Here is a 17083-nt window from a genome sequence, read left to right on the forward strand (position 1 = left end):
GAGGCCTGCCGGGGCACGCCCAGGACTTCGTAGTAGTCCACCATGTTGGGGTTAGAGGAGGGCGGGCAGGGCGCGGCCCTGGGGCCAGGGCAGGGTAAAGGCAGCTTCTGGTGGAGGCTGCTGGCTGAGGCGTGGCGTCGCTCTTGTGACGTGGCCGCATCTGATTGGCTGATGCTGTCTGGGCCTCTTATCCCAGAATACAGTGCTCCATGGGAGAGAGTGGAGGGTTTGCCTTGTTAGCCAGTAACTGTGCCGCCTAGGCCTGAAGTCCAAGTCTGAAGTAAACGCTGCACCTGCCCTCCCCACGCTCAGGCCTGCTTTGAAGCTCAGTGTCTGCTGTCCCCAAGTTGTATAAATATTCAACTTTGAGATAGAGGACGAAAATAGACAAAAGAGTGATTCTTAGCCTGCTGCTTGTGACTCATGCGTGTAATTTTAGCTACGCAGGAACTTGAAATCTAATGATCCAGGTTTAAAGGCAACCAGCAAAACTCTATCTCCAGTTATCCAGAAAAAAAAATGATGGTCTGCAGGTGTGGCTCAAGTGATAGAGCCTCAGGCAAGAGCCAGAAGTGCCAATCCCAATGAGAGTCTGAAGCTTTGAGTTAGTTTGTATTCCCACATACACAGGCAGAAGACCAGCAGACCAATAGAGAAACACACACACACACACACACACACACACACACACACACACACACACTTCTTCAATTAGACTATAAATCAAGCTTTCCCCGTAGCCCAGGTTGGTGATGTTATGATGTGACAGGAATAGCGTTTGTCTGACTGGGCTGAACTGCACTTTTTTTTTTTTTGTCAGTTGTAGGGCTTGAATTTGACCTGTGTGCTATCCCTGGTCTTATTGTGCTGAAAGCTAGGGCTCTACCACTTTGAATCACGGTTTTTGTTGTTGTTGTTTGCTTTTGCAGTCCTGGGGCTTGAACTCAGGGCTTGGGCACTGTTCCTGAGCTGCTTTTGCTCAAGGCTAGCACTCTACCACTTAAGCCACAGTGCCACTTCTGGATTTTTCTGTTTATGTGGTAATGAGGAATGGAACTCAGGGTTTCGTGCATGCTCGGCAAGCACTCTACCATCAAGCCACTTTCCCAGTCCTGTACTCTCTTTTCATGTGCAGTACTCAGGCTTTAAGCGTGTGGTATGGGGACCTCAAATATATTTAACGTATCCCTTCACTTGCAGACCTTATCAAGGCTTGACCTTGGGATGAAGTTTCGGAGTACTTTGCCAAGTAGGGAATGGACTTTATTGAACTCATAAAAGCATTGCAGGGTGAGGCATTGGGCACTATTCCATAGTGTCTGCTGCTTCCCTATAATATGCCCTCTGTACATGAAAGGGTGTGTGATTGAGGCTATTCAAGTTTGGATGTTTATGGACTTGGAGTTTGATTTTGTATTAATCACATCCTGTCATCTACAGAGATGGCATGATAGGATGTAATAGTGAAATTAGACTATGACCTTCAGAAGTGATTGTCAATTACAGGAACAAATGTCCCATGGGTGTAGGTCAGCTTTGCTCCATCTCACAATAGAGAGGCTAAGAATAATGAAATGAGCCACCTCTGTAAAAGAAGGAAGGGGAAAAAGGATGGGCAAGATTCTAGGGAAGAAGGGTTGGGAAACTATCTTCAATGTGTTATTACAGACAAAAAATGGCACTGTGGTTCAAAATGGTAAGTGCTATCCTTGAGTGAAAAAGCTCAGACAGCACCCAGGCCCTGAGTTCAAGCACTACTTCCGAGAGAAAAAAAAAGAAACATTAAAAGACTAGAACTTACAAGAAAGTACCATAGGATATGTGAAATATGCTCAGATATCAATATTCTACTGTAATTGTATATCCAAATACAACTACAGGCAGGTTTAAAGACAGCAATTATTGTAATTAGTCTTAAATTTGGGAGTGTCTTGTTCTTTTTCCCTTTTCTCTTTCATTTTCTTGCTCATTTTTTTTCTCTTGCTCCTCCAGTTCTTCCTTCTAATATGTCCACACCAACAGTTGAAATGTCAACAAATTTCACTGACAGCTATCAGCACAATCTGAAATAAACAGGAATCATTCAGCACAAACAAGCTTCACAGAAACAATCTCATACTAAACTCAGTGGTGTGACTTTTCAACAAGTGGAGTGAGTTGGCACTTTTGCATAGCCCGATGTAGCTGTTTGATACTGTACAAATGGAACACTATCCCAGATTTTTAGATACGATTTTTCCTTTGTTTTACAATAGAGAATGATACTTGTTTAGAATGTTTTAGAAAGTAAAATATAAATTTTCACAAAATTCTATGTTCTTTATTTCACTGTAAAAGAAAGTTTCCAGCCAGGCGCCAGGGGCTCACGCCTGTAATTCTAGTTACTCAGGAGGCTGAGATCTGAGGATCACGGTTCAAAACCAGCCCAGGCAGGAAAGACCATGAGACTCCTATCTCCAATAAACCACCAGAAAACTGGAAGTGGCGCCATAGCTCAAGAGGTAGAGTGCTTGCCTTGAGCTGAACAGCTGAGGGTCAGCACCCAGGCCCAGAGTTCAAGCCCCACCACTGACAAAAAAAAAAAAGTTTCCACCAACAACGTTTCTGTAGGGTAGGAAGCAAGAATTAAGTATTTGTAACATGATTTGGGGATCCAGTTTCTTCTTTCTTCCATTCTTTTCTCTATTTTTCTTTGCTTCTTCCTCCTCCTTTCTTATAAAGTTTGTATTTTTTGTGTGATATTTGTGTCTCTTTGTGTTTCTGGTTATAATACACACGTCCTCCCCCAGTCAAGAAAATTTGGTAGCATTACCACTGGGAAGCCAGCATAGCGAGGACCATGCATTACCCAGGTCCTCCCTCATTCACTAACTGTCTTTGTGTCTAGCTACAAGGAGAACATCATGCACCTCTCCAGCCTTCCCAAGGACCGCCCCATTGAGCCCCTGGACCTGGCTGTGTTCTGGGTGGAGTATGTGATGAGGCACAAGGGGGCGCCGCACCTGCGCCCTGCAGCCCATGACCTCACCTGGTACCAGTACCACTCCTTGGATGTGATTGGCTTCCTCCTGGCCATTGTGCTGGCAATGGCCATCATCTTCGGATATGCTTTTGGGGAAAAGGGGACAAGTTGGGAAAACCTACAAATCCAAGGTGTATTGAGATGTTCTGGGAAATAAGGGAAAGTCTTGGTGTATTCTCCAATCAGTTGCACACTGGAAGGTATTAGGAAATACTTTACATATGTTAGGCATACCCAGAATGCTTAAAAAAAAACAAAGCTAGGTGTTCATAACTCATACCTGTAATCCTAGCTATTTAGGAAGCTGAGTTTTGGAGGATTGTAGTTTGAAGACAGAAAAGCAAAAGAAATCCACTAGACTCCATCTCTAATTAACCAGCAAAATGCTAGGTTGGAGGCATAGGACAAGGGATAGAATGCCAGTTGGAATTAAGCAAACAGTGTGATTCTCTGTGTTTAAGCCCTAGCTCCATTAAAATCAATAATAAAAATCCAATCTCTGGCACAAATATGGGAAAAATATTGAATAAATGTTCTATGTCTGCATTTTCTTTGACTACTGTACCTGTTATCTCTCAAATGACATACAGAGAGTTGGCACTTCCATTAATTTTCTTATTCAGAAATGTGGCCCCAGACAGGCCCTAGCAAGGCACCAGCTGGTTTACACCTGCAACCTTAGCTACTCATGAGGCAGAGATCTGAGGATTGTGGTTTAAAGCCAACCTAGGTAGAAAAAAAATCTGTGGTTTCCATCCCAAATCAACCTGAACTAGAGGTGATACTCAAGGGGTAGAGAGTTGGAAGTCCTGGGTTCAAGCTCTGGTCCTGGCCAAAACAGAAGAAACAAAGAATGTGACTTGTCTGATAACATAGAATAAAAAGATTGTCTCCTGGTCACCACCACTTTGGATGACAGTAGAATTCCTGTAGAATTTTGGTCAAACTCTTCTCCGGTGACAGTTCTCGTCAATGCTTCATCAGGTGTCACTCTGTATGTTGAAAAAGGAAACCTTTATGCTGTTTGGATGTAATGATATGATTGGATGGATTGGAGTTCTTCAGAACAGTGGGTAGCTTTTTTTTAAATTGCATTTTTATTATTGTAAAGGTGATGCACAGAGTGTGACAGTTACATAAGTAATGAGGACATTTCTTTTTGGACAATGTCACCCCTTCCCTTGCTCTCCCCCAGTTTTTCCCTCCTGTCCCCACCCACAAGTTGTATAGTTCATTTTCAACATAGTATCTAGTATCACTGATACATTTCTTCACCTTTTGTCCCATGATTTCTGTGTTCCCACCTTGCCTTCCCAAAGACAGTTGAATGAACAAGACAAAAGGAAAAGAAAATAACACCAGAAACAAAGGAAAAAAACCCTCTTGTTTCCTTTTCCTGAAGTCCATTTTGTAAATATTTTCTATAATCAGATGCACATATGTATTGCATCTTTGGAACACAGTGTGAAGTTTTTGATGCTATGAAATTGATGAGTGTTGTATAGGAGATAAGAATCACTGCCTTGTATGAAGTGGGTCTGAATTTAATTAAAATAAACGAATGTATAATGTAGAACAATTGTTTCCCCTGTTTCTCACAACTAAGAATCTCTTAATAAATCCATGTAATTATATTTCCTAGGTGTTTTATGCTTCCTTGTTAAATTTACTTATTGTGAGTTCCACTTTGTAATTAGGAAAGCAGTACACAACTATGACAGAAAATTTGAAAAATACATGTTTACATTGCACATGCACACATACATATACAAGAGACCAAAGACTGGAAGCACATTCAGCAAGGCATCTGTAAGCATAATAAATTACAAATCACAAAGATACAGTAGTATAATTGTTGTAGGATAAACATTCTCAAAGGAAAATAAAAGGCAGCCCTTGGCTCAAGTAGGAATGAAATCCAGCAGGGCCATCACTGATTGCTGAAGCTCCTCTGGCATCTGAGGTGCACTGGTGAGATGTGGACCCCAAAGGCTTGGGCCTCCTCAACTCTGGCTGTTCTCCCAAGCTGGTTTGCACAGGGCCAGAAGCTTTCAGACCAGCATTGGATGTTGATGGTATATTTACTGACCTAGGTCTCCCTCTTGGCTTTGTTTTACCCCTTAACTCCAGTATATATCATTTCACTGAGTGAGCCAAGGCAGAGAAATCTGAGTCTTACCTCAAATTAACCAGAAACAAACTTGGACATAATTATACATACTTAACAGATACCATGTGATTCCTTAATTCATGTACACATTTTGTAATGATTGTGAGAAAAATGTCTTTTCTATCAAAGTAGTTTGCTTCCTTTTTGTTACTCTTTTGAGAAGTTCTTGCTTTGGCCATGTGGCTTGGACCTTGTTGATTACCTACTTTTCCTACTGCACTCTAATTAAGATATTCTGTTAGAAGCTTTTTGAACTTCAGTTACATTCTGTTACACCACATCCTACTACAGACTGTGAACCTGAGCTCAGCCAATCTGAGCAGAGGGGCGGGGCCTACTGGGTTAGGGCTCCAAAGGGAGCAGCCTGCCTGCTTTGCTTTGCTTACCAGATTTTGGGCTCATGGCGCACCTCTTTTTTTTCTTTTTCTTTTTGGTCGGTCGTGGGGCCTGAACTCTGGGCCTGGGCGCTGTCCCTCAGCTCTTCAGCTCAAGGCTAGTGCTCTACTACTTGAGCCACAGTGCCACTTCTGTCTTTTTTTTTTGCTTATGTGGTGCTGCGGAATTGAACCCATGCATCCAAGACAAGCACTCTACCACTGAGCCACCTTCCCAGCCCTTGATGGTGCACCCTTCTGCAGAGGTAAACTTTGCCTTGCTGAGTTCCTTTTGAGTCGTTGTCCTTATTCCTAGGAGCCATTTCTAACACTATGAAGTTGGTATTGGTATTTATCATATTCCATGCCTTAAAATTTTATTGTTTAGACTGAGTACATCTAAAATCCCGTCATCACATTATTGTTAATCCATGGATATAATAGGATATCAGAGCTTTTACTTTTTCTAGAGTGTAATACTCTATGCAATGACCAACATCCTACCACTCTCAACTTACATAAGATCAATTTTTTAGATTATATATATGGATGAAATCATATGGTATATGTGTTCTGATGCCTGGCTTATTTCACTTACCATATTGTTCTCCATGTCTACCCATAAATCTTACGACACACAAATGATAGGATCTCATTCTTTAGGACTGAAGAGTATTTCATGATATAAATGGATATATATGCCACCTATACACCATTAATATATTCAATGTTTCCAAATTTCTTCATATATACACATATTAAGAATATATTCTTCACATATGTGCAGTCATTAAAATATATGTATTATTCAAAATATATACTACTATTTCTTCATCCATTGAGGGAAACTTAGGTTTATTCCCTATCATTACAACTGTGTGTATGCATTCTTGAGTTTTTTTTAAAGATTATTCTTTATCCCACACACAAAGTGCTGCTTTTATTGGCATTTGCCTTGGGAGTTCTATACAGTGCAACAAAAGTGTTAGCTAAGCCTATAGTCCTGGTTGAATTCACTTGGAAAATACAGCACATTGATTCCCAAATTTCTAGAGGAAGAGGAAGGCAGCATGTAGTGATGGAGCTGGATGGATGACAAAACAATGTCCCAAGGCTCTATCACCTCTTCCAGGGGAAGATGTGACAACAGCAATGTGCTCAGTGCACTGAAACATCCGGACATCCAAACCTCCCAAGACATCCACCAGACACCTCAGTGACCTTCCTGCCGCAGGTGAGCTTGGGCCCATGGACACTATTCCATGCCTCTCCTTTCTGTCACAGCTTCTCTATCCTGGAGATCCACACACTCACACAAACATGGTTTTCTACATCCTAGTGTCTCCTCTGATTTTAGTTTTAGTGTTCACTATGGAGGTCTTTTACTCCTAGATATTTATTTTTGTGAGTATTGTAAATGGAATTGTTTTACTGATTTCTTTTGCAGCCTGTTTGTAATTAGTATACAGAAAAGCTATCTGCTGATTTTGTATCTTGGTACTTTGTAGAAAGTATTTATCAGAACTAAGAGTGTTTTGGTAGAATTTTTAGAGTCTTTTGAATATAGCACTATATCCCTTAGAAATAGAACAATTTGACTTCTTCCTTTCCTGCTTGTGTTCCTTTGTTTTTTGTTTCATGTTTTTTGCCTTATTCTTGTTAAGAATTCAAGCACCATATTGAGTAGAGTGGAGAAAATGGACATTATTAATCCTCACTGAGAAGGAAGTGCTTTCATTTTACCTCATTATTCAGTATGGTGTTGACTATACGTTTATCATATATAGCTTTTATTATGAGTTACAATCTTCCTATCCATAGTTACTTCTGGGAATTTATCATGAAGATAGGCTCTGAAATTCTCTGGACTTGTGATGAATAGCCCAGGGGGAAAAGGTAGAGAAATTAGAGAAATGGTAGCGGAATAAGGCAGCATGGGAAGAGAGTGAACTTTTGAGCCCATCATTGTGTCCCATCACTTTTGTGGGTGGAGCGTGAGTGTTTTAGATAGCAACTCTCAATTCAATGTGGGATTCAGAAGAGGTCCTTCTGCAGAATCAAATGGTTAAACCTTGACTTTGAGGTCCCTGTATCTATACCTACATTTGTCAGTAGCCAGCAGCAAATAGAGTGCTTTCTGATCACGATAGCGATATCACTGGTGAAGTATGTAAGGAAAGCCCCCCCCCAGACTAATCCTCGCCCTCGATGGCAGCGCCTGTGTAGTAGGTGAGGCACCTACCACTTCCGGCCCCCCACGATATAAAAGGGTCCTCTGAGGAGCAGGTCGGGGCCATCTCCGGAGAGCTTGACTTGTTCTGCTACAATAAATCTTGTCTCCCTTGACTTTTTGGTGTATCTTAACTTTTGGTTGTCTTTGGGGCACCTTCTTACTTTCAAAATAAGTTAAAGAGCCAGTAATTGCTCCCTGTTTTGGGAAAGCTGGCTTAGCATGGCTTTGTTTTATGCTGTGCTGATATGATAGGTACTTAGAAACAGTTTTGCTAAAAGCACTGACCCCTCACTTGGCCCCACAAGTTAACTAAAAGCTGGACAAGAAGTAAGCATTCAGCCATGTCAGTCTCATTTGTCTTAAACCTTTGGGTAGACAAGACTTAACTCTCACATACACATGTTAATCGCTTAAGGAGTGTCTGTCTCAGAACTGATGATAACTCATGTATGATCTACCCCTCTGAGGCTGAAATTAAAGTGAGAAGAGGAACCGAAACATTTTTACTTTTACCTTTTAATTTTTAACAACTCCTATCAAAACTTGCCAAAGGGCTCCTGGACATCTCATTATTCTAAACCTTTAAATACTCTGCAATCTAGGAATAGCACAGCTTTCCATTAAGTTATACTGAAAACCACGCAGACACACAGGCATGTACAGAGAAAGGTTGTACTTCTGTCACCAGAGGGAGAGAAAAAGCACTTGTCTTTATCTAAGGAGGTTTTTATAATCTAGAGGGGCTAGGGTGGGATTTCCTGCAGGATGTGGGAGCAGAGGATTCCATTCTGGTGGGCTAAGATTTACGCAGCCCGTCAGAATAGTAGATAAGGGGCCTGCTGTTACCACTGACGGCTGTGACTGACCGAACGGAGTGAGGTGAGAGGTGGGAGCTGGTTAGCAGCTGCCCGCCCCAGAAAGGCCTTTTGTTGTCCAATCTGGGGGAAGAAGCTAACCCATACCACGATGAGGTTTACTCTTCCCAGACGGGAACAATTGTCTTATGGTAACTGAATTGTTCTCTCAGGCATTAAACACTTCTTCAGGCCACCTTGCAAAACCCAGAATTGAGGTAATAATCCGGAAACCATTGACAAAGGCTGTTATGCAAACCTCTCACCTCCTGTCCAATTCTTCCTGTTTTTATAAACCTAAATCTCACACATTGCCCCACAGATGGGCTAGATGCCTACTTTCTCTCTACTGTGTTGCCTTATTCACTAAATCTCATCTCCCTCGTCTTACGAATTGTGTCCTTAACTGACATATTGGCACGGTGTGTGTGATCAGATTATTATGAAGGTGGGAAGGGGGGGGGAGAGGAGAAAAATTCCTGTGACTGAAGCGTTTGCCCTAAATTCTGATGAGCATGAGTGCTATTTGTGAATGGGAGGAGATAGTTTAAACAATTAGAGACGTTCTGGACCAAATCGCAGCCAGCACTCGGAAGGCTGAGCGGCAGGGGACGTGACTCAAAGCGGGCACCCACAGTTGTGTCTCGGAACCGAGTCGAGCACCCAAGGGCGAGCTCCATGTCCCCAGGCAGGGACATCAAGGGCAGCAGCCCGACTTCCCAGGAGGAAAGCTGTCATGGTACTCACCAGAGGACTGAAAAACAGTGTCCATTTATTAAGTTAGGCGGCTTGGAGAAGCACAAAAGCGGGTCTCAGCACCAGCCCCGCAAGCGTTAGGATTTATCCAGAAAGCCTAGACGTACTCACGCTACTGAGCATGCGCAAGCCCCAATCCGCTTCCCAGAGGGGCGTCGTACGCTACTGAGCATGCGCAAACCCAGGTCCTCGTTCCCAGAGGGGCTTCGTTTACCTCCTGCAGATGCCGCGCCCGTCGGAAACGCTTCTGGGCGCGCTTCGAAATGCGTCATAAGTTGGCGCCACCGGGAAGGGCCGTCTCCGGGCGTCTATATAGACAGCGGCTGGCGTTCTTCCTGATACCTAACTGCTTAGCTGCATCCCGGGAGCGGGGCCGTTGGCGGTGCTTCCGTCGCGGCGTTCAGGCTCTGGGGCGCCGGTCCAGCCGGCGAGGCGCGACCCGGCGCGGAAAGTCGGGCGCCGGAGGCGTCGGGAATGGGGGCGGCGGGCCTCCCCGCGCGGCGGCGGGCCCTCCCGGGGCTGCTGCTCGGCCTGCTGTGTGCCCTGGCCCGGGCCGAAGGCGGGAAGGTGCTGGTGGTGCCCATGGAGGGCAGCCACTGGCTGAGCCTGCGGGACGTGGTGCGGGAGCTGCACGCCCGGGGCCACCAGGCCGTGGTGCTGGTCCCCGAGGTGTTTGAGTACGTGAGGGAAGAGGCCTTCTTCACCTTCTTGCCCTATGCCATTCCCTTCACGAAGCAAGAGTATAAGGACTGCTACCTGAACCACCTCAACGTCGCCTTCGAAGCAGAAAGTTTTCTGGACGTGGCTTACAAAAGTGTATCAAGAATAAAAAAGTTACCGGGTTTGTTTGCGAGGTCCTGTGAGGCGCTACTACATAACACACCCCTCCTCGAGCATCTGAATTCCAGTTCCTTCGATGTGGTTTTGACGGACCCTGGTTATGCCTGCGGAGTAGTGCTGGCTAAGTACCTGAATGTTCCTGCTGTGTTTTTTCTGCGCTACATGTTGTGCGAGGCGTTCTATTACGCTACCCAGTGTCCCAACCCACCTTCATACATTCCTAAATTGGCAACGATGAACTCAGACCACATGACCTTCCTCGAGAGGGTCAAGAACATACTCGCCTTTGTGGTCTTGGAAGGTTTTTGCTCTGTACTTTTTTCTCCTTATGCACGGCTCGCTTCTGAGCTCTTGCAGAGAGAGGTGTCGGTGGTGGATATCTTCAGCCACGCTTCCCTGTGGATGATCAGAGGGGACTTTGTATTGGACTACCCCAGACCCATCATGCCCAACATGGTCTTCGTCGGGGGCATCAACTGTGTCAACCGGAAGCCACTCTCTCAGGTCTGTATTTATTTATTTGCAGGTCCTGGGGCTTGAACTCAGGGTGTCGGCACTGTCCCTGAACCCTAGACTTGTACTCAAGGCTAGCGCTCTACCACTTAAGCCACAGCACCACTCCTGGCTTTTTCTGAGTAGTTTTATTGCTTATAAGAGTCTCACGGACTTTCCTGCTCTGGCTGCCATTGAACCCCCACCCTCAGATTTCAGTCTCCTGAGTAACTAACTAGGATTCAGGCATGAGCCACTGGCACCCGACATATATTGATGTTTTTATCTCGCCAAAGCATCAGGCAGAATTTTGAATTCTTTCAAGTTCTTACCTTTCCTAAGAGTTCTACCTCTCCACCTAATAGTCTTTGATAAGTTAAACACTGCACGTTTTCATTGAAGGTATACAACACCAAAGGTTATATATATATACTCATTGTTTGCAATGAGTCTGAAATAGGACTGAGGAGCAGTGCCACTGGTCATCTTCCCAGGAGGAAGCAGAGGAACTGAACTGGCCTGTCCCAGAAATACTGCTTTCAGATTTTAAGTACAAAGAGTGGAAACTAGCAAATTACATTCATTTTAATGGTGCTATCTGGGAGGGGAGAGATGCACTCACAAGACCTAAGAACGGAAGTCTAATGTGTAGTTAGATGTCTCAGTGTGGACTAGCCACTTTTCAAGTGCTCAGTAGTTATGTGTCCCTATGGCAATGATCAGTGTTGGTAATTATTCCATGGTACTTCCAAGTTATGTATTTTTAACTTTTTCTATTTAGGCAAACAAAGCAAAAAATAAAGAATTCTACTTAGAGAAAACCACTTCATGAAAGTGTACTTTTTAGGGGGAATAAAGGCAGAATAGCTTATGTATTTCATCATGAGTCCATGTACTGCTTCCCAGTCTAATCACACTTGACCTTTGGCAACTGATATTAAAGTGGTTTAATGGAAACTGGAGGAAGTTGAAGTGAATCTGTATTCTCTGAAAAAAAAACTAGTGAGAAAGTGAATTATAAATTTCTAGAATGATAAGCAGATTCAAGTGATTTCCTAAGAGAAAGAAGGTGTTAACTCTGCCATTTTGGAGTCAAGACAGGTAGAATCAAATGGATAGATTGTTTAGTGGTTATTAGAAAACACCATTGTTTCTTCTGTTTCTGTTGTGTGAGGGTAGCTGAACCAATTGATAACATTGAGGAAGACTGATTTCCAGCTGTGTGTAGAGCTCCTGTCAGAAGTGGTTGGTTGACTGTTTGGTTTCTGCCCAGGTGGCCTAGAGTCAGTGACTCTCCTTGCCTAGTGTACTCTAGGGAATGGCGGTAGTGAGTTCCGTGGAGTGGATCCACTACAGTGGAGTCCAGATATTTGTCTCTGCACTGGAAGAAATGCCCGTCATTTTCCATTCTGAAAGTCTACTAAAACCTTTCACAACAAATGAGTGGCCATATGTAGTCCTGTAGTGTGAAAGATAATTTCAAGTTTGAAAATTGAGTCTGATGCTTTATTCTTCGGTGAAAGACCAACTGCCCATTAATGGTAGCACCAGTACAAGACAGAGCAAAACAGATTTTTGTGTTTGTTGTTAAAACTAGGGAGATAGCTAGAAATCCTTGACCTCCCGGGGTTGCCAAGCTCTTCACCATTGATCTTTTTGCTGACCATTTTTTTTGTGTGTGTTGGTTCTTGGGACTTGAACTCAGGGATTGAGTGATGTCCCTGAGCTTTTTTTACTCAAGGTTAGTGCTCTACTACTTGAGCCATAGCTCCACTTTTAGCTTTTTTCTTTTGTGGTTAATTGGAGAGAAGACTCTCAAGGACTTTCCTGTCTGGGATGGGTTTGAATAGTGATCCTCAGATCTCGGCCTCCTGTATGACTAGTATTACAGGCTTAAGCTACTGGTGACTGGCCTTCCTGACATCGTTTGGCCCACTGTGTAGAAACACACACACTCAATTCTATCCTGTCTAGATTGGCTATCTCCACTATATACAACCATGGATCTGGGCCTGCTCCTTCTCATCCCCTAACTCCTCACATCCCTCACTACTTCAGAGCGAAACTCACCACACCAAACCACTCAGTGAATATCTTCACTGGTGAGAGTTCCCTGCCTGTGACGAAATGTGTTTCCAATTCCTTGGTAGCTGGTATTATTTTGGCATTTCTGTCCATATGTCACATACAAAGCAGCTACCAATGTATGTCTGTGAAACTACTTTGATGTGGTTTAAACAGATGCTATGAACACCTCTTAGACAGTGCACGACTCATGTTTCTGCCATATATCAGCACTTCATTCAGGGTGGAATTCACTCCTTGAAGTCCAGAGACAGTCTTATAACTTAGGACAATGTAATTAGGCCCCATAACCTCTCAACAGAGAGTTAACAACTTGTTGCATTCTTTGCCTAGTTTAGTTCCCCTTTTGTTCTCTTTCTTCTGCAATCTGGAGACTTGACCATAGGAAGGAGACACTTTGTGGTAGACTCTCACAAATCAATCGTTCCCCAAATGGCCTGCAGGTAGGGAATAAGCTGGGTGAACAGAATCAACTTCCTCAAATGTGTATATGGGTCCTCACCCAATCAGCATTTGGTCAAGAGGCCATGATATATGTCTACTGCATGGTAATGGCGGAGTTGGTGCAGCTTTGAGGAAAGCTTTATCAAAGTGTCCCATAGATAATCAGGGTAGGGCTGAGTGCCATCCTAACATGGCTCCAACAAAGCACATGACATTAATTGTCTTGACTGTTTTACTATCAACCTTCCAGAGGACAATGTGCTAGTAAAACTACATCAGCCCAGTGAAATATATTTGTCTTTTTGTCAGAAATTAAAAAGGAAAATGCATGAATTTAAATGTTTTATGATCATTTGTTACATTAACCTATAGGTACTTAGAGATAGGCTTAATGTTTTACTTCAACATTGGTCCACTCTTCCTACATACCAGTATTTGTGTACAACTGAAAGACAACTTCAATTGATTTTAACCAAGAAGTCTAACTATATTCACTTCTTTCACTATAATTTAGTAAAAAAAAAAAAATCAAAACAAAGCTAAATGATTCATGGAAAGCTCCCTGGCTCACATTTCCAACCAAAGGATGCACAGAAGGCTCAGCATGGTGGTGACTATCTTCCCTAGCAGCCTCCAACAGAGAATTAGGTGCAACAGGCAGAGGCCTGGCGCAAGTGGTAGAGCCCTTGCCTAGTATTACTTGTAAGAGAAAGCAAAGTGCAGCATCCATCCATCCCAGTTTAAGACCAAGAGAGAGCCTATTGGTGTGTTCCCAACAATCACTACAAATAAGCTTTAGCAAGAACTTTTAATAAATTTTGAGTTACAGTTGTTGTGAAAGTAGAGCTCACTTCCAATCTTTGAAAAAGTGTCCTGTTATTCCTCAACATGTACTTTAAGTCCAAGGGAATGACTAGGTGTTGATGCGTAGCAGCTGCTCCTGGCCATTTATGATGAGGGACTTGAGCTGTCCATCCTCCTCCACTTCCACCCTCTCCTGGCCGTTCTCCACGATCCTCTTGGTGGTGATCTTCTTGCCATTGACGATTTCTGTGGAAGTGGACACGGACTTGAAGTTGCCTGCCCCGCCACCGCCACAGGACATGGAGAAGGAAGAAAGGCCGTCGGCCAGGGGCCCGAAGGATGTGAACCCCGTGTCGAAGGAAGAAAAGCCACCGCCAAAAGCGGGGAACTGGGAGAAGGTGGAGAAGAGAGGCGCGGACGCCCTGCTTCTGCTCCTGCTTCCTCGCGGGATCCTGTGGCCCCCGAAAATGTTCTCCAGCGGGGCTCCGAAGAAGTCGAAGGAAAAGGGGTCCTGTCCGCCGAAGAACTCCCTGAAGACGTCGGCGGGGTCGCGGAAGCTGAAGACGCACTCGAAGGGGTCGTGGCAGGGGCGGCCCGCGGCGCCCGCGCTGTCCTCGCCCGCCTCGCCATAGCGGTCGTAGACGCCGCGTTTCCTGGCGTCCGACAGCACCTCGTAGGCCTGGGCCACCTGCTTGAATCTCTTTTCTGCCTCCTCCTTGTTCTCGGGGTTCTTGTCGGGGTGCCACTTGAGCGCCAGCTTGCGGTAGGCCTTCTTGATGGCGTCGGTGGAGGCCTGCCGGGGCACGCCCAGGACTTCGTAGTAGTCCACCATGTTGGGGTTAGAGGAGGGCGGGCAGGGCGCGGCCCTGGGGCCAGGGCAGGGTAAAGGCAGCTTCTGGTGGAGGCTGCTGGCCGAGGCGTGGCGTCGCTCTTGTGACGTGGCCGCATCTGATTGGCTGATGCTGTCTGGGCCTCTTATCCCAGAATGCAGTGCTCCATGGGAGAGAGTGGAGGGTTTGCCTTGTTACCGAGTAATCTTGCCGCCTAGGCCTAGAAGCCAAGCTAGACCCTGCCCCTGTGCACAGTGGCAAGTCACGATTAGAGGTGTAGTTTCTCGCAGGTTCATAAAAAGTAAAGGAAAGCTGAGGATGAATCTGGTGCCTTAGGGAATGTTTTTCCTAGGTCTACTGCTGATGGCTCACTCCATAATTTTAGCTACTTAGGAGCTTGAAATCTGATGATCCAGGTTTGAAGTCAACCAGCGAGACCCCCTCTTCAGTGAACAAGAAAAAATGATGGTCTGCAGGTGTGGCTCAAGTGGCAGAGCCTCAGCCAAGAGCCAGAAAAGCCTAGCTGAGTGAGAGACTGAAGCCTTGACTTCAAGCCTTGACGCCTTGGGTACTGACAGGATACAGACACGTAGACACAATCCTAAAATGACAGGAATTTGTTTTGTCTGACCTTGGGCCGAACAGTACACCCATTTCCTGTGTAGTTCTCAAACATTTTAGCTTTAGGAAGTATTTGCTTGTGGTGTAGGAGAATCACACATTTTTAGTTAACATTCCTTCTCAAGGAGTGACCTTGGGATAAAGTGTCAGGGCAGTTCTGCCAAGTAGGGCAGAATTTAATCTTTATTGAATCCATAAAAGCAATTCAGAAGCCACGTGCTGGTGGCTTACCCCTGTAATTCTAGCTACTCAGGAGGCTGAGACCTGGTGATCGCGGTTCAAAGCCAGCCCAGGCAGGAAAGTCTGTGAGACTCTTATCTCCAATAAACCATTAGAATACCGGAAGTGGTACTGTGGCTCAAGTGGTAGAGAGCTTGCCTTGAGCTGAAGAGTTGAGGGACAGTGCCCAGGCCCAGAGTTCTAGCCCCACGACTGACCAAAAAAAAAAAAAAAAAAGCAATTCAGAGAGAGGCGTTGGGCACCATTCAGCATTGCTGCTTATCTATGTGCCCTCTGCACATGAAAGTGTGCAAGAGAGTGAAACTTTGGTTAAACCCTGCTGCTATTCACCTTTGGACCGGTAGATTTGATTTAGTCTTAATCACATCCTGTCAGGTACTGAGATGGCCTGGGAGGGTGTAAAGGGAAATTAGCCCAGTTCCTTTCCAGAAGAGATTAAATGTAGTTTAAAGGAACAAAGGTCTTGAGGCTTTAGGTCAGCCACGTGCCTCAGGAAATTGAGAGATGAAAGGACAGTCAAATGAGCTGCCTTAGTAGAGGATATGATGGGGGATGGAGAAAAGGGAAGTTGTGAGATTTGGGGGAGAAAGAGCTGGAAAACAAAACCATCTTCAATATGTTCCTGTCATAGACAAAAGATATAATGTATGGTGTAGAGCAGAGGAGAGATCCTTCATCCTCATCCTTTAGACTGGCCTAGTGGACATGACCAAGGTGTAGCTACTGTGATGAGCTAGAAGGCTGAGGGCCAAGGCCTTGGGCTGGGAGTTGGTCACACCTTTGAGAAGGCTATTGAGTGGCTGAGATTTCCTAGGCCTTTTCAGGCTGGGTTCTTCAGACCTCAGTTCATCAATGGTGAACCCAGTCAGAAATACCTGTATCTCGCAAATAGGGAGACCAAGGTTCTAGTTAGCCCATCTGTATCTCCCGTATAGGGAGAGCGAGGTTCTGATTAGCCCAGGACTACTCAGGTTTTAGTGTTAAAAGTGCCCAGTCTGGGGCTGGGAAGGTGGCTCAATGGTAGAGTGCTTGCCTTGTATGCATGAGGCCCTGGGTTCGATTCCTCAGCACCACATAAGCTGAAAAAGCCAGAAGTGGTGCTGTGGCTCAAGTGGTAGAGCACTAGCCTTGAGCTGAAGAGCTGAGGGACAGCGCCCAGGCCCAGAGTTCAGGCCTTACGACTGTCAAAAAAAAAAAAAATGTCCAGTCCTGGGTACTTTCAGCTGTGATCAGCCTGCCATATCACACCACCTTGTTAGTGTCCCCAATGTTCTGGGACACATATGAAACCATTTAGGAGACTATGGGGTTAAGTTAG

At 44.8% G+C, this 17083-nt stretch overlaps 2 protein-coding genes across 4 annotated transcripts in view; one reads left to right on the forward strand and one right to left on the reverse strand.

Annotated features, from left to right (window-relative positions):
- Window positions 1–17083, forward strand: part of LOC105980109 (UDP-glucuronosyltransferase 1-7C-like) — a 178603-nt gene that overhangs the window by 156519 nt on the left and 5001 nt on the right. Inside the window, exon 1 of one of the 3 annotated variants that reach the window (XM_013008834.1) lies at window positions 9724–10753. The exons of the other annotated variants lie outside the window; for them this stretch is intronic. Coding sequence (XP_012864288.1) covers window positions 9884–10753 — 870 coding nt within the window. The 5' untranslated portion in view covers window positions 9724–9883. Of the gene's footprint in view, window positions 1–9723; window positions 10754–17083 lie in introns of those variants that run through there. 3 annotated transcript variants of the gene reach the window in all.
- LOC105980128 (dnaJ homolog subfamily B member 3-like) lies at window positions 14135–14906 on the reverse strand. Its single transcript, XM_013008867.1, has one exon. It carries the CDS (start codon window positions 14904–14906, stop codon window positions 14184–14186), a length of 723 nt encoding a protein of 240 aa, XP_012864321.1. The 3' UTR covers window positions 14135–14183.

The sequence above is a fragment of the Dipodomys ordii genome, unplaced genomic scaffold (genome assembly GCF_000151885.1).
Source record: "Dipodomys ordii isolate 6190 unplaced genomic scaffold, Dord_2.0 Scaffold1, whole genome shotgun sequence".
Lineage (NCBI taxonomy): Eukaryota > Metazoa > Chordata > Mammalia > Rodentia > Heteromyidae > Dipodomys > Dipodomys ordii.

Bases quoted from the DNA above. Each gene is read 5' to 3' on its own strand.
- LOC105980128 (XM_013008867.1), bottom strand. From the start codon at position 14,906: ATGGTGGACTACTACGAAGTCCTGGGCGTGCCCCGGCAGGCCTCCACC.